General features: G+C 51.0%; 1 protein-coding gene and 1 non-coding gene across 13 annotated transcripts; both read left to right on the top strand.

Annotated features, from left to right (window-relative positions):
- The first annotated feature begins 116 nt into the window (after window positions 1–116).
- On the top strand, window positions 117–14,216 carry SF1 (splicing factor 1). Of its 12 annotated transcripts, none has more exons than XM_059146354.1 (14): window positions 117–516; window positions 2,193–2,321; window positions 4,992–5,067; window positions 8,091–8,243; window positions 8,451–8,540; window positions 8,876–9,059; window positions 9,146–9,261; window positions 9,372–9,479; window positions 10,420–10,600; window positions 10,866–11,139; window positions 11,480–11,539; window positions 11,668–11,847; window positions 12,643–12,847; window positions 13,283–14,216. In XM_059146354.1, exons 1-14 carry the CDS (start codon window positions 486–488, stop codon window positions 13,410–13,412), a joined length of 1,917 nt encoding a protein of 638 aa, XP_059002337.1. In that variant the 5' UTR covers window positions 117–485; the 3' UTR covers window positions 13,413–14,216. The 12 variants fall into 12 exon arrangements, with proteins under 12 accessions (XP_059002337.1, XP_059002320.1, XP_059002350.1 ...); XM_059146337.1 differs by having other exon boundaries at window positions 117–882; XM_059146367.1 differs by lacking the exon at window positions 13,283–14,216 and adding an exon at window positions 726–882 and having other exon boundaries at window positions 12,643–13,022.
- Window positions 14,217–16,158: 1,942 nt separating this feature from the next.
- TRNAR-CCU (transfer RNA arginine (anticodon CCU)) lies at window positions 16,159–16,231 on the top strand. The gene has a single exon. It is a non-coding gene; the product is annotated as a tRNA-Arg (tRNA).
- Window positions 16,232–16,465: the final 234 nt, after the last annotated feature.

The following is a 16,465-nucleotide window of genomic DNA, read 5'->3' as shown; positions in this document are numbered from 1 at the left end:
ACTCAAACAGCATCAGCCAATGAGAAAGCCCGTTGCTCTCACGTCACAGTTTGCCCCACCCTATCCCCCTCCTTTCTGGACTCCGAGCTCAGTTCGCGCAGTAACAAATGAAGTGCGCGCAGCGCCACCTCCCAGCTCGCCAGGCTCGGCCGCCATTTCTTCGCCTGGCCTAACGGTCCGGCCAATCCCAGCGTGCATCGAGGAGGGCTAAGGCTCCACCAATCGCAGGCCGCCGATTCCGACCCTCTTGCCTTGGCTCGGCCCAATCCAGGCCTCGGACCCGTCGCCCCCGGCCCGCCCCCGCGGCGCCCTCTCTCCTCCCTCTTTGTGCGTCTCGCGCCGCCGCCGCCCGCCGCGTGAGAGGACGGGCTCGGCGCGCTCCGCGGCAGCGCAGTCGGGTCCCCTCCCCCCGGAAGGTTCGCGAAGAAGAAGAAGCCGCCGCCGCCGCCTAAAAGGAGCCGCCAGTGCCGGTCCCCGGGGGCGCCATGGCGACCGGAGCGAACGCCACGCCGCTGGGTAAGCTGGGCCCCCCCGGCCTCCCCCCCCTTTCCGGGCCCAAAGGGGGCTTCGAGCCGGGGCCACCGCCTGCTCCCGGGCCTGGGGCGGGGCTGCTGGTGCCCGGGCCGCCTCCACCCCCGCCCGTGGGCTCGGTGGGGGCCTTGACCGCGGCCTTCCCCTTCGCGGCGCTGCCGCCGCCGCCACCGCCGCCGCCCCCGCCTCCCCAGCAGCCGCCGCCGCCGCCGCCCTCCCCGGGCTCCTCGTACCCGCCGTCGCAGCCTCCCCCTCCGCCGCCGCTCTACCAGCGCGTGTCGCCGCCGCAGCCGCCGCCACCCCAGCCGCCCCGTCAGGACCAGCAGCCGGGCCCGGCCGGCGGCGGAGGAGGTGAGTCGGGCCGAGAGAGCGCGAGAGGCGTCGCGCGGACGGGCCCGGCCGCCTGAGGGGTGCGCGGCGGCGGCGACGGCGGCTGCACGCGGCAGGGGCGCGCGCGCGCACGGGGAGGCCCCGGGCGGAGGCGCCACGGGGCGCGCGGCCCGGTTCTTGGGCCCCGAGTGCGCACGCGCGCTGGCATGGGGGGTGGGGTGGGCAGAGAGCGGAGGCGCAGGCGCACTGTGGCGGCCGCGCTTTGTGTCCCGACTCTAATTTGGCGGGGGTCTGTGTGGCTCGCTGGACCTTGGTATAGGAGAGGGGTGTCCAGTGGGTTGACTCCGTGGACGGGGTGGTGGGTGTGCATGTCTGGAGGGCGTGAAAGGGTCTACTGATGACGTGGAGCACTTCCTTCCTGTTTCTAGATAAGTCCAAAAAGCAGAAAAGTAGCAACTGTAGCTTTTTTCCCTCTATAGTAAGGCAAGGTTTTCACTACGATGAAATAAAGAAGTCGAAAATTCTCAGGTCGTGGTTGGGTCCGATGCACTTCTGGAGAAAGGAATTTTTTTCCTTATCTCCATTTATCTTAGAGAAGTCTGATAAGCCTTCTCTTGTTGGGGCTTTCCGGGTGGGGGTGGCAGTTATAACTGACATGGGTACCAGAATGTGTAGGGAGTTTATGCCTCTGATTCGGAGGAGACTTTGGCTGCTATTGTATGCATTTCTGTTTGTTGGACTTTGATACCTTCCCTAGGAGTTCAGATGTTAATTGCCTAGTTGGCCAGGAAAATTGAATCCTTATCTCGGCTAAATTTCTGAAGAAAAAAAGTGATCTTGTTGAAGAACTGGGCTTGTTCACTTAGTAAATCATAGGTTTGGTTGTGTTCTGGTCCATTTGGAAAGGTGACTAGTGGGGTGCGGAGGTGAGAAGAAACAGTAATTTCCCCGGTCTTGCTTTACCAAGGTCTGAGTATTCAGTATACCTTGCCTCCGCTGGGGCTTTTCACACAATCATGGTTGATGTCACTTATCTGACGCTTCAGGCATGAAGGTGTATTTGCTCGTTCACATACTTTGCGGTTTTCTTGGATATGTGTTATAAATGTGAAATGTTACCTATTTGGTTCCAGAACCAGGTAGCCTTGTGGTGGCCGTTTGTCTCTGACTTCTCCGGTTTGTGTTCATTTTTTGCCATTTACATTTTAGGTCAAGTTCTCATTTTCCCAGTCTGCGGAGGTTGTGTCTAGTCCCATAAGTATCCTCAACTGCCTGTTGGTAGTTAATTTGCTGGTTTATATTTGCATTTGATGGACTTTATCTGCCTTTAGACTTCCCAAGTAAGAAGCGAAAGAGGAGCCGCTGGAACCAAGATACCATGGAACAGAAGACAGTGATTCCAGGAATGCCGACAGTCATCCCCCCTGGACTTACTCGGGAACAAGAAAGAGCTTATATAGGTAAATACACGTTCTGCATCCAAATACGTTTTCGGATGGTTAACGGTTTATTCTGAGCAACGTTTAATGTGTCTTAAGTTTGAGACCATAAAGTCTTGTTCTTTTAAGGTGAGGTATGGTCAGGTGTAATTTCACGACTGTAACATAACCCATGAGTTTTTACTCTCTTAAGTCCTGCATTTCAAGCTCCTTGTTCTGGTCTGTTCCGTAATAGAGTGTTCTCCATGAGTGCCAGGAAGGTAGGGGGACCCGCTTAGTGAGGGCAGTCCCCAGTCTAGCACCCCACCCCACCCGCCCTTTTCAGCTGCTGCTCATTGCCAGTTGGTGAGGTGAGTGTCTTCTGCCTCTCTGGACACGGCCCCAGTGGAGAACACCGCAGGTATTATAAACTAAGTACCTTTTTCACAGCATGGCCTTTCACCATTTTACATTCCTCCCTCCCCTTCAAAATGTGGTCTTTTACTTTTTATAGGTACTTTCTGAAAAGAAAAACTCAGTTTAATCAAAGAGTGGTCCTGAAAGTGTTGAACAGTGCACCCCTTCTTACCATTTTGTTGAATTTAACCTTTCCTTCAGCATCTTTTCTGGTTTGGTCTTTGGAGAGCTGTCTTAAAACGAGGGCTCTTTTACTATTTATTGTCAAAGAACTCCGCTGGGAAAGGGGTACTATTTGGATATGGAATGAGTGGTAGGATAAAGGATCTTAACTGTTGCGATATTTCAAGAATTAACGATAATTGTCCACAGTGTAAATGAAGTTAACCTCAAAATTACCTTTTTTTTAAAATACAAGGTTTTTAATGCAAGTTTCACCTTTATTCATGTATCTGCAGCTGTCTCCAAAAAGTTAACTTGCTAAACATTTCCTCCTAACTAAATAAACAATCCCTTTGGAGTAAATTAGGGCAAAGGCCGCCTAGGCCTCTGAGGCTGTATCCTTCACAGATAAAAAGCTTCAAGGCTGGCATGTGTTATTCTTGAGGATCATATTGCTGAGAGGTTTTAAGGTGTTGGAATGGTTTATGTTGTTTTCATAGTACTAATATTTCTTCTTTCCTCGCTGTTCCAATTTACTTCCATCCACCCCCTTGTCTCATTAGATCGGCCTGGGTCTTTACAACCTTGTGGAAATGTCCTTAGTGGAATGACTTTCCAAGAACACACGCAGACTTAGGGGGCAAAACAGACTTACTCTCTAGGTCTCCAGTCCTCTTCCTGTGCAGGGAGTTAATGTACTGAGCCCTGAGGGTATCTCTAGCTATAAGCCAAAGTGGAAAGAGCCAAAGGCCAGTGTAGATCTCAGATCCAAGAACGAACGATCCATTTGATTGAAGTACCAGCTATTTCCTCGGGTCAGACCCCACACCCCTACAGTTCATGCCTGCCACCATGAAGCTGACTTCCACCTTGAGTTCTTGACCTTAGTACTTACTGTCAAGTCAGAAATTTTCTGGCATAGAAGAGGTTAGCGAGCCATGTAGTTTAATTCTTTGTCTCTCGTGGTACACACTGCTTTGTACAATATCCCCAGTATCTTCTCTTGTGGAGTGGAATGGTGTGTGGTATAGCCCTGTGAGATATATTTAAAATTAGAAGGCTGTCTGGGGTTAGACTTGCAGTAATCCTATTTTGGAGCCAGCTCAGCTTTAACCCAACCCAGTAAGACTTGCCCTCACTAGAGGTGCCTGCTCACAACTCTCAGATGCCGCAAAGGTAAGAAAACAGGTGGTTCTTCAGCACGCTGAAGGCCGCGATCTGGCTCTACAGTTGCCATTATCTTAAGTCACCGGGGTAGCATTTCCCTGGAGTCACTGAACTTTGGTGAAACCCTCTCTCTCTTTCATATACAGCCTCCTTTTGTCAAGGTCCGAGGGCCACACACACTGTCCTTGACCCACACTTTCTATTCTCTACATCCCTTACTTTTACTCCCTCGTGAGGAGCAAGTCTGAGAACAGACTTCTTAACGTCTCACGGTTACTGGTTTAATTAAGGTATATGGATTGTCACCTCAGACTGGAATAAAAGCAACAGGTATCGGGAGATCCTTAATAATATGGATCTGGTTGTACAGAAAGAGTATGTATAACGGGCTTTTGAAGAGGTGTCAAACTGATTATTAAATGTCTTAAATGTTTAAGGAATTTTGAACCTGGTATCAATGAAAATGATCTTTGCTCAGCTGGTATTTTTCCTTGTCCCATGTTAATTGGGTTTCATTTTGGGCTATGCTTAATATTTAATGAAGAAAAATAAACTCTCAAGAGTCTTGCCCTCAAAGTAATTTGGTTGGGAACAGGGTGTTGGCAATGACAAACATGGTCTGTTCTGGGTGTCAATTGTCTAGCAGGCCTTGGCGGGGCGGGAGAGGTGAGACTCCTGGTACCTGCTTTGATGTTAGCCTTAGGGGACAGTCTATACCGCTAACCCCTCTTCCAGCAAACTGTTTGCTTCCTTAAGTGATAACCATTTTGAAGTGAAAAATCCCTGTAGATGTAAGTGGACTCCTGCCGGTAGGTGGCTGGGGGTTGCCTCAATGTGTTCACTGATCAATCGTCCCTTTCAAAGTCTCCGAGTTCTTCATGCTTGTTATTGAGATTTGAGATGTTTTTTGGTAACATTGTCTTTTTTCCATCCTTTTTTTTTCTTTCCTAACCTGGTTTCTTCCAGTGCAACTGCAGATAGAAGACCTGACTCGTAAACTGCGCACAGGAGACCTGGGCATCCCCCCTAACCCTGAGGACAGGTTGGGAAACAGTTTTAACCAGCTGACAGTAACGCTTTTACCTTTTTCTCAATACGTTTTACTGGTGGCAACATATTGTGTCAGTTCAATGAAATCCTAGTGAGTCGACTGGTAATACTCTGACCATTCTGGGGCCTAGGGTTTGATTAGCAATCTGTATGGTCAGTGGTCAGTTAGAGAATTGGAGTGGAACTTTTAATTACTAGCAGAATAAAAAGTTACGGGAAAATGCACACCTGGTTTCCAGTTGGTAAGCATATGCAGATTTCCACCTGACTTACCCGCCCATAGGGACAGTGAGGTGGCCCGGTAACCAGCCTTTTCAGTAACTGCTTGGGTTGAAAGCCGAGGGGGTAGAGCTTTTCTCACAGGTACATGGGTGCAGGGATTAAGAATACTTTTTGAGCATCACTGAGTTTTGAGCAGACCAGAAGCTCGGTCTGGTTAGCTCTTTGCTGCAGTCTCCTGCTCCTGGTTTTGAGATGGTTTTAAAATAGATGAGATTTCTAACCAGCTTCCTTCACTGCCAGTGAATTTTCCTGCCTCGGCCATTGCCTGGGGGTATTGGGAGGGGCCAGAATATTCTGGCCTGTTTTGGGAAGGCTAGCAACCAACCCAAATCACTTTTTTTTTTTTTTAAAGAGTGTGGTCTTCAAACAGCTATGGTCACATCCTTTCAGTTTATAAGTTCTCTCACCTTTGAAAAGGAAAAAGTCTGAGGAAAATGAACTTTTTAACCAGGAATTAGCTGGTTGAACTTTGAACAGCTAAAATCTGGTCCATTTAATGAGGGCAGTATGTCTCCCTCTCTGTGAGATTGTTCTTAATGCATGCAGCATAATTGAAAATATTTTCACTTTAAAAAGTAGTGTTTTTAGCTTTTATTACCCAGTTAATGGCTTGTTAAATCAGGAAGATGATGTAATGGTTTTAGAAGCCACACACTTATGCATCTTTCTGCTGCCCTTTGCAGGGAACAAGTTAACTTAATCTCTCCATATGGGCTCTATAATTTTACTTAATGAAATTTAGTAAATTTTTTACCTGTAGATTTCGGTTGGAGGGATGTGTTGTGTTTTATAAATACATATTTTTTTCTCCCCCCAAAGATTTGCATTGTAGGTTGTAGACCACAACTGTATAGTGCTTTTTTTGCCCATTTCCCTTTAATAATAATGTCTAACAGGTTACCAGGCAATTCTCAAAAGGTTGAATTTTTAACAAACCTTTGCTTCCTGGAGAAACAGGATTAGAGTTTAGTTGATATATACGATTTGAAGTGAAGAAGTTGGGCCAATCTAACCTTTAGAATATTAGCTTTTGCCTTTTCACATCAACAATTTGGGAAGCGTTTTGTGAGGCTTTTAAATGACCAATTTGGTACTGTTAAACCTTGTTTTGTTGATTAGCCAGAAATGTTTAATTCTAGACAGCTACGGGGTGGGAATTAGAAATGTCAGTCATGTCAGAAATAAAATCAGAGCAGTTTTTTTCCTCCCTGTATTCAGTTTGAAAGAGGGCCTAATGCCTGATTGGTTTTGCTTTTGAGCCCAGGTTGGAGGGAACTGCATGGGTTTCGTACCTTTACTAAGGTTATTTCCTAAGAAGGTGTATTCTCAATATTAAGCCACTATGCTATTTTGATGTTGCTTAAGTTGCACAGTTAAAAATGTTATGAAAATACCTTGTAGACTTAAATGTATAAGATGATAGTCTAATGATCTAATGAGCTGGGGTATGTTTGTTTTTGTTCACTATTATTGGATTGTGTTAACAGTTTATATAAATGCTAGAAACGGAGGTGTCATTTAGCCGTCATTAGCCATGAACAAACCTGACCTTTTATTCCATCGTGTGTGTAACGTGGTATGACATGGTTCCCTTTAGGCTGAAGACAGTGGGAGCAGCCGAGTTCAGTCCTTGCTCTCCAACTAGGCAAGGTTCTCTCAACTAAACCAAGGGTGTAGGAGTCTTGACTACTTTCAGGATGTTTTTTTAATAACCTGATCCACATGGTCTCTTCCCTTCTTGCAGCTGCTACTAAATTTTCATTCAGAATATCAAGCTATGGTCCTTTTTGTAATCTCAACTCAGAATTCTAGGAGCGTAACTTCTCTTTTTTTATTACCGCAAAATCCAGCTGTGGTAAACTGACCATTTTATCATTACTATTTTTTACTTGTAGCAACAGCATTTTACTCCTTAAAAAAATGAGAGAGAGAAAATCTGCTTTCTGGACTTGTAAACATTGGTGGAGAATCCTAGGTTTTCCCCTTGCCGTTTGCAGGTCCAGACCTTAGACAAGTACTTGACCAAATCTGTATTTGCAGCCTCTAGCAGACGCTGCTTTAGCACGTTAACGTTTTTCTCTACCCAGACTCCCCAACCTCGAACAGCCAGAAAACAGGTTGACTCCTGGGCCTTGGACACAGCCAGCCAGGCCATTGAAGGAAAAGCAGAGACGAAGCCTTGAACCATCTCTCTCCATTGTGGGGCCAAGTAGCTGCAGCAGCCTTGAGTCCCAGTGGCATTGGGTTGAAGAGCTCATCCTTACTATGTGGCAGGGGTGCAGACACTCTTCCTGATAGGGCACGAGCTCTGCAAGAGTTCACGTTTTACCTAAACTTGGGGTTTCTGTGGTTCATAAAGTTGTAATACTGTATAGTTTTTTTTTTTTTTTAAATGAAAAATCCATATTTGGCAAGAAGACTCCAGAGGATGATACTGTCCTTGCCATCTACAGTCCAGATATTTTCCCCCAGCGGGGCAGACTTTTTTCTTCTCAACACTTAGAAGCAAGACCTTTTTTTTTCCTTTCTCACACACACCCCAGTCCCCCTAATGCTAAGCCAGCTTTCATCTCCCCATTCCACACGATCTTGAGTAGCACACGTTATGGTCGGTTCCTCCGAAGAGTGTTGTGTTAGGGTCTGAGAGGCAGAGGGGCTGGGGAAGACTAATTTTAGCCCATGTGGGATGAGAAAAGTGAAGGCAGAGCAGTAACGGTGATCTGTTTCCCACAGGTCCCCTTCCCCTGAGCCCATCTACAATAGTGAGGGGAAGCGGCTTAACACCCGCGAGTTCCGCACCCGCAAAAAGCTTGAAGAGGAGCGACACAACCTCATCACGGAGATGGTTGCCCTCAACCCTGATTTCAAGCCACCTGCAGATTACAAGTAAGCAGAGGGGTGGGTTGTCCAGGCCAAGGATTGGTACAGGTCACATGTCCTCTGTACAAATAGAATTGTTTTGGTAGTAATGTCGCACCTCTTAACCTCAAATCATGTATGGTTAATACGTGGTAGGGAGGTTGGTTTTGGAAGAGCTCTGGGTTGTGTCCTCTCTGAAATATATGCAGAGTCTGTGAGTCTTGTCTTTTTTAGACCTCCAGCAACACGGGTGAGCGATAAAGTAATGATTCCACAAGATGAATATCCAGAAATCAACTTTGTGGGGCTGCTGATTGGGCCCAGGTGAGTAACTGCTACCCTATGGGATATTGATTTCTAAGAAACTATGAGCAGTATCAGTCCTAGGCCCAGCTGGGTGCCATTGATGGCTTATCTTCCTGTTTCGGGTGGGTGTTCACACTTTCCTGTGAGAAATTCTCTTTGACCCCGTTTAACTGCAGAGAGCTCAAATCTTGAGGATTGGTTTGGCTGCCCTTAGAGATCACGGAGCTCTTGGTGGGAAACCCCAACTCTCTGCACTCACAGTTTCCTGCTAGTGTGATCAGCCTGCTCTGTTCCCTCGGGCATGTGAACTTGCTTGTCAAGTCTGTCAACTCATTTTTTTCTGCCCCTGATAGAGGGAACACCTTGAAAAACATAGAGAAGGAGTGTAATGCCAAGATTATGATCCGAGGGAAAGGGTCTGTCAAAGAAGGGAAAGTTGGCCGAAAGGATGGCCAGATGCTGCCTGGAGAAGACGAGCCACTTCATGCCCTAGTTACTGCCAACACCATGGAGAATGTGAAGAAAGCTGTGGAGCAGGTGAGGTAGCCAGAGAGGGAGCTTCTTGCTAGGAACCTAGTGGTGGTCCCAGCGTTTTATGTAACTGCCCATTGCATCTCCACTAGATAAGAAACATCCTGAAGCAGGGTATTGAGACCCCTGAGGACCAGAATGATCTACGGAAGATGCAGCTTCGGGAGTTGGCTCGCTTGAATGGGACCCTTCGGGAAGATGATAATAGGTGTGTGATTGGTTTGGAGTAGACAGAGTGAAAACCTGAAGAAGTTGTGGAAGGAGGAAGCTTGGCCATAGCCCTTGATGTGACTTTTTTCTCCCCCTCTTCCATGACAGAATCTTAAGACCCTGGCAGAGCTCAGAGACACGCAGCATTACCAACACCACAGTGTGTACCAAGTGTGGAGGGGCTGGACACATTGCTTCGGATTGCAAATTCCAAAGGTGAGGACCTGGGCTTGTGGCTTCTTGGTAGCCCATGGTGCTCAAGATATTTCTTGAGCGTGTCGGTTGGTTGCTGTTAACTTTTGGCCCCAAGAGCAGCTTGCTTTCTGTGAGTGTGGTCTGTAATAGTGTGATGTTAAAGCCGAGGGTGACTAGAAGCAGTTTGTGCATATTTTGTGCTATATTTTGTGGATCATGTTGAGTTCAGGAAAACTAGAAATTTCCATCTTGAGTATAAATGTGTCCATTGGGGCTCATATTAACTATCTTTTGCTGCTTAGGATTGGTTTCAGAAGTCATCTGAATTTTTGACTATTTTTGAACCAGCCCTTGATAGCAACATATTTTTGCTTTTTTCTCTCTTGGAAAACCTGGCAGGTGCTCTAGTCTTGCATAGACTTTTCTGCCCTCAAACTGGGAATGTAGGGTTTGATGAAAGTTTCCTCTTTGGAAGAGCCTGTGCTTTCCTGGCTCGTGGCTGGCTGGGTGCTCTCGGTCTTCTCTGTTGCGGCAGAAAGCCACGTGGTCTCCCAGATGCAGAGCTGGGCATGGAACTGAGGACTTACTATACTGAGGAACAGTTAAAAAGGATGATTGAATTTCGCCAAACTCCTTGTCAGTTCTTCAGGATAGAACTTTCCTTCTTTTATTTTTTTATTTTTATTTTTTTTTTAAGATTCTTTTTGTTTATTTATTTATTTATTTGACAGACAGAGATCACAAGTAGGCAGAGAGGCAGGCAGAGAGAGAGGAGGAAGCAGGCTCTCCGCCGAGCAGAGAGCCGGATGTGGGGCTCGATCCCAGGACTCTGGGATCATGACCTGAGCCGAAGGCAGAGGCTTTAACCCACCGAGACACCCAGGCGCCCCTAGAACTTTCCTTCTTAATAATGAATTTTTTTCCCCCTCCTCTCTCTCTCACGTCCCTTATCCCACTTCAGGCCTGGTGACCCCCAGTCAGCTCAGGATAAAGCACGGATGGATAAAGAATATTTGTCCCTCATGGCCGAACTGGGCGAAGCGCCCGTGCCAGCATCCGTGGGTTCCTCCTCTGGGCCCGCCACCACGCCCCTGGCCAGTGCACCTCGGCCTGCTGCTCCTGCCAACAACCCACCGCCTCCGGTGAGTTTGGGGGCTGGTTCTTAGGGTCTGGCCCCCCCATTCTCTTCCGCAGAGATTGGGGGTTATGGCCAGGTGCTTTGGGTAGAGCACACTGACAGACATGGCTGGCAACATTGTTCTTCCGGTTGTCAGGATGTTCAGGGATCTTTCACTTTAGGAAGATCCTGTCCTTGCATGTTTCCTGGTCCTCTTGGCACAGCCGGAAGGGCAGTGTTGCCACCAGGGGGAGCAGGCCGGGACATCGGCGGGAAATGCTCTCACATAGTCTCTCATGTCCACCACCCAGAGCCGCCCACCCTGGATGAATTCCGGTCCTTCAGAAAGTCGGCCCTACCATGGCATGCACGGAGGTGGTCCTGGTGGGCCTGGAGGTGGCCCCCACAGCTTCCCACACCCGTTACCCAGCCTGACAGGTGGGCACGGTGGACATCCCATGCAGCACAACCCTAACGGACCCCCACCCCCTTGGATGCAGCCGCCTCCACCACCGATGAACCAGGGCCCCCACCCACCTGGGCATCATGGCCCTCCTCCAATGGGTAAGTAAGTGTCAGACCAGAAACCTTGGGGCTTTGGGATAAGCAAGGGTGATACCTGGTTGCTGTGAACCGGAAGCAGCTTCCACAGTGGCTGGATATCGCACCAGATCTCTTGCCAAGGCTGGGGCTCCAGAAGGAGCAAGACTTCATCGTGATTTAGGAAATGGTTTCTGTGTGGGGTTAGACACAGGCCTCCCTCTTAAAGGCAGGGTTCCAGAACCGTTCATACTAGGGTATTGTATGGTTTCAAGCTGTGTGATCCAAATCAGCTGTCAGTGGGGGCATCTTTCCCGGCCAGTTCAAATGTCCTGCTAAGTCCCTGCTCTTTCCTTCCATCAAGATCAGTACCTGGGAAGTACGCCTGTGGGCTCTGGGGTCTATCGCCTGCATCAAGGAAAAGGTAATGTGGCCCGTCACCTGCTCGTTCTGGGCTGCTCATTCTGCACCTGGGAGTGGGGTCTCCGGCCCGGGTCCCTCTCCCCCGCCTCTCGCTGCCCAGGCCTCAACCTTGTCTCTGCGCACCTGCAGGTATGATGCCGCCGCCGCCTATGGGCATGATGCCGCCGCCGCCGCCGCCTCCCAGTGGGCAGCCCCCGCCCCCTCCCTCTGGTCCTCTTCCCCCATGGCAGCAGCAGCAGCAGCAGCCTCCGCCACCCCCTCCGCCCAGCAGCAGTATGGCTTCCAGTACCCCCTTGCCATGGCAGCAAAGTGAGTGCACTATTTTGGGCCTGTGGGGGTGGGCGGGATGGGGAGGTGGGGCCGAGAGGAGCAGGAGCGAGCACCTCACGGCGCCGGGAGGCAGGCAGACACCCCGGGAGGAGCACTGCTCTCTGCCCCGGGGGTGTAAACGGAAAGGGCCTCGTGGCCCCTAGGGTTCTGGGGGAGGAGAGCTGATGTTTGGCGTGGTTGTGTCTGGGGAGTGGTTTTGGGGGACCTGGAGGGAACCTGCCATTGTAGGTGGGGTGCCAGAAGTGCAGGCTCGCGCCGGCTGGGCAGCTTGGCTGGGCTGTGGGAGCTGCCGGCTGCTGGCCACGGGCTTCGGGCCGCCCCGAGCCTGTGTGGAAGGCCTGGGTGGGGAGGGCGCTTGCATGCTGCGGAGAGGGATGTGACTGGGGCCTGAGAGACTGCAGGGATGGGAGTGGGCTGGCAGGGGAGTAGCTGTGGCCTTGAGGTTGAATGTGCCGTTCGGTGGTGGCGGCGGATGGGCGGAGGGATGTCAGAGCCGGTTCTTGTGTCTGGTACCTTCCCCTCAGCCCTTCCAGGGGCACTGGTGACAAAGGGCTTACTCTGCTAAGCCCAGAGACCTCGAGGCTGACCCCAGGGTAGTCCTGCCCACCCCTCCACTCCCCATCACCAGGACAGCCCCGCCCGCCCGCCCCCCACCACCGTACCGCATGCCAAGCAAGGAGCAGGCGCCCCTCGCCCCCCCATCCCAAGGCAGCCGCCGCAGAGAGCCGCGGTGTGCCCCCGCGCGTGTGACCTTGGGCTTCTTTACCACCCCAGATACGACGACTACCACCACGAGCGCTGGCACAGGGTCCATCCCGCCATGGCAACAGCAGCAGGCGGCTGCCGCAGCTTCTCCAGGAGCCCCTCAGATGCAAGGCAACCCCACTATGGTGCCCCTGCCCCCCGGGGTCCAGCCGCCTCTGCCGCCCGGGGCCCCTCCCCCTCCGCCGCCTCCGCCGCCTGGTTCCGCCGGCATGATGTATGCCCCGCCCCCTCCTCCTCCGCCTCCCATGGACCCTTCTAACTTTGTCACCATGATGGGCATGGGGGTGGCGGGCATGCCGCCCTTCGGGATGCCTCCAGCTCCCCCACCGCCTCCACCACAGAACTAGACTCGGTTTTTTTAAGAAAATATATATTATATATAGAGAGAATTGGTCTCGTTTAAACACACGCCGAACCTCACCATATGGAGCCAGACATTGGGATGCACGCATGTGATTTGTGTGCACGCATGTGTGTGTGTGCACGCACCGGGCTGGGCCAAGCGACTGAGGACTCGCTTGGGAACGGGCAGGTGGTAGTAGGGGCGCCAGCTTGGGCTCTCCTGGCGCCCCGTAGCATCGAGTGTCTTCTTTGTCTTCTTTCTCTCCTCACCCAACTCCCTTTGCCTCTCCCCAAACCGGGCCGCCAGGATCCCTCCCCGCAGCGGCGATGGCCCGAGCCATGAGAGTGAGGACTTTCCGCGCCCATTGGTGACCCTTCCAGGCAGACAGCCTCAGCAGCGCCCCTGGTGGACAGGATGGTTCGGCAAAGCAGCCTGAGTTATTTTTGTGGATGGATTCGGAACACGCTGGCTCCATATCGTGAAATTTTTATTAATTTTTTTCTTTTTCCTTTGTTGTTTCCTTATCTCTTCCTTTCTTCAGACTCCGTCCAAGGAGATGCTCTTCCCCGATCTTCTGCTGCAATTAGATTCCTTTCCTTTTTCTCCATTCCTTGTTCTTCTCTTCCCAAGGAGAGGAGGGAGCACATGGTTTCAGGCGCAAGCTTTGGCCATTAGTGTCAGTCTGTTTGTGGGGGGAGAGGGGCCTTTGGCTCTAAGATTTTCAAGGTTGCCATGACCACCCCAGAGTTGTTGAGTTTTGTTTTTTGTTTTTTTGTAGTGTAACATTTTGTCTTTGCCACCTTTATAGGGTAGTGGGTTAATTTCCAGGTCCGGGGCCGAAACCCATCCTGGCACCCCTGCCAGTGATAGGTGGGGCCACCTAAGCCACTTCAGGCTTGTCTGCCATCCTGGAGAGTCCTTTCTGTGCTCCTTGAGCACCTGAGCTGCCTCAGATTCCATTTGTTCTTCTCCTTCCTGGAAGGTTTCCTTTCAAATTTTATTTTAATCCCAAACGTCTGAATGTTTTGCAGTGTCTAGGGGTTCGAGCCCCTTGTTTTTCGTTCTGCTTTTTTCTTCCCTTCCCTCTTCGTGGAGTGATTATGTTGACAAGAATGTATAACGCGCGTTCTCCTCACTGGTTTATCTGCAGAAATTTCTCTGGGCTTTTTTTTTTCGGTGTATGATTCAACACTGCGTTAAAGGGGGATGTTCCATTGAATAAAAGAGCAGTGTGGTTTTCTGGGTCTGTTTCTTTATTTTCTTTTCTCATCAGACTTGTACCACAGCAGCAGCTCCAGAGTTCCCTCACCTGCCTGCATTCAGCACCTGGCCCCAGCCATCCCGTTCTCTCTGGGGAACCCCTGGGACGTTCATTAAGGAGCCTCCCGCCTGTGTCCCTGTGTGTGGCTTTGCTCGGTGGCAGCCGAGTGTGTGGGTGGTCCCCCCCATCTCCACCTTGTTTACTAGTTCATAGCTGACAACCGGGTTCTTCACAACCACCCACCCCCATCACTACTCTATCCCCTGGCCCCTGTTGTTCTGAAGGCCTTTTCCTGGGGCTTAGACCCCCCCACATCTGCTGAGCTCTGGTTGCGATCTCTGTCTGGAAGCTGCCACGTGACTAAGGCCCTGGGCCTAGGGCGGCATCAGCACTAAAGGTCAGGCCAACTGATCCTGCCTGCCAGGCACAGAGAGCTAAAATTAAAACCGCCACTTCTTTTCCTGCGGGTGACTTGCAGCCTACCAGCCCTGCAGGCTTTGGGGATGGGTGGGGGCGGAGAAGAAAGTGCCCGGACTTGTGCTTTGTTAAGTGCTGCTTTGTGGAGGGTCTCAGGCTGTTGGGTTCTTTCACGTCTGGGGCAGTGCTGGTTCTGGCACCCAAAAAATCCACGTTTAGGGTTCCAGGAGGCATGAGGTACTGACCCAGCGGTTGCTGTGCTGCTCCTTCCCAGGGGAGAGCCACGCTGAACCTGCCCTTCCCCTGGGGAAGTTTTCCTTCCTTTGGGGAGGTTAAGGGACAGCAAGCTCCTGCCGCCGCCAGCACCTGGCCAGTGGGGCCAACTCTGGCCTGGGCTGCTTTCCATCTTCAGGTGGGGTCTGACCACTGCTCTGTGTCTGGAGCAAAAGCCGGTTGTGTGGGCCAGGTCCCAGATGTCTGTCCTGCTCAGTGGGTTTCCCTAACCAAGCCCAAAACTTCAGTTGACTGAAAGAAGAGAATGATCTTTTTCTCTTTGTCCTTAACTGATGGGATGGGGGCAGGGCCTGGGGCCTAGCAACCCTCTTTGACCTTGGCTTCACCTCATTGCTTCCCCCACAAGCTCCGTTTCCCTGGTGGGCTCATTGGGCGGTTAATTAGCTCTTTGAAGCTCTGGAAGAGGCAAAGTGGCGCTCTGTGGGTTTTAGAAATAAAATCAATAGATGACTTAACCACAGCCCAGCTACCTCCTGTCTCTCTCCCCTGGGGCCAGCTCCATTCCTGTGCTAGCTCCCTCCCAGCTCCCTGCCGCCAGCTTTTGTTAAGGTTTTGGAGAGTAACAAAGTGGCTAACTAAGGTGCCCTGTCTCAGGCCTTTCTCCTAGCAGCTCCAGGCCCTGGGATGGAAGAGAGACAGCAGGAAGGCTTGGTCCTCAGAAGTGCCTGGAGCACCTGCCTTTGTGGCCGAGTGCGGGGGAGAGGAGAAACACCCACCTTGAGACGCTTGGGGTGGAGGAAGAAACCTTTGCTCAACCATGACTGTTCTGTGCCCCGCAGCAGCGCTGGCTCCTTGCCCCCAAGCTTGCTTGGTGACAGGAATACCAGTTGGGAAAGGTCAGCATTAGGGCTCCGGAGAAACCCAAGATTGGTCCAGAGAAGGAGGCAGGATTTCTGGTCAGAAACCTAGTCAGACATAAATAACCTTGTTGTTCAAGCTGGTCAAGGGCTTCCAGGGTTCAAGATTGATCTGCCCATGCGGTACTGGGGAGTGAGGGGATTGGAGAGGACGTGGGGACACAAGAGGTGGCTCAGTTTGAGCCTTCAAGGTCTCATTGCTAGGCTGGGGCTTGCAAAATAAAAGGAAGGGCCCCAGGGTGTTGTCACCTCTGGAAAAAGCCTGGAAACTGCTTGAGTGGGGGGCACGGACAACCAAGATGGAAGGGACCCACAAGGGAGGTAGTTGGAGAAATCAAAAGTAATTTCTGAGTGCCTGACTGGCTCAGTTGGTAGAGCGTGAGACTCCTGATCTCAGGGTGGTGAGTTCAAGCCTCAAGTTGGGCATGGAGCCTACTTTAAAAAAGGAATTTCTGTTTCCTAGTAGAAGCTGAGCAGGTCCCTTGAGCACCAAGGAAGGGCGAGCACAGTGCTGAGGAAGGGGCATCACAGCCAGCCAGCTGGAAGAAAATTGGATTCATTTGGGGAGTAGGATGAGAATTTGGGAATGGTTTTGGAGCAGGTCTTTACTGGCAGGAAAGTAAACTGGTCGGCAGCTAGGGGTCTGTGCAGAGAAGGGCT

This window comes from Mustela lutreola, chromosome 1 (assembly GCF_030435805.1).
Source record: "Mustela lutreola isolate mMusLut2 chromosome 1, mMusLut2.pri, whole genome shotgun sequence".
Classification (NCBI taxonomy): domain Eukaryota; kingdom Metazoa; phylum Chordata; class Mammalia; order Carnivora; family Mustelidae; genus Mustela; species Mustela lutreola.
Note: the sequence above shows the minus strand (reverse complement) of the source record. Positions and strands in the feature narration are given on the sequence as shown.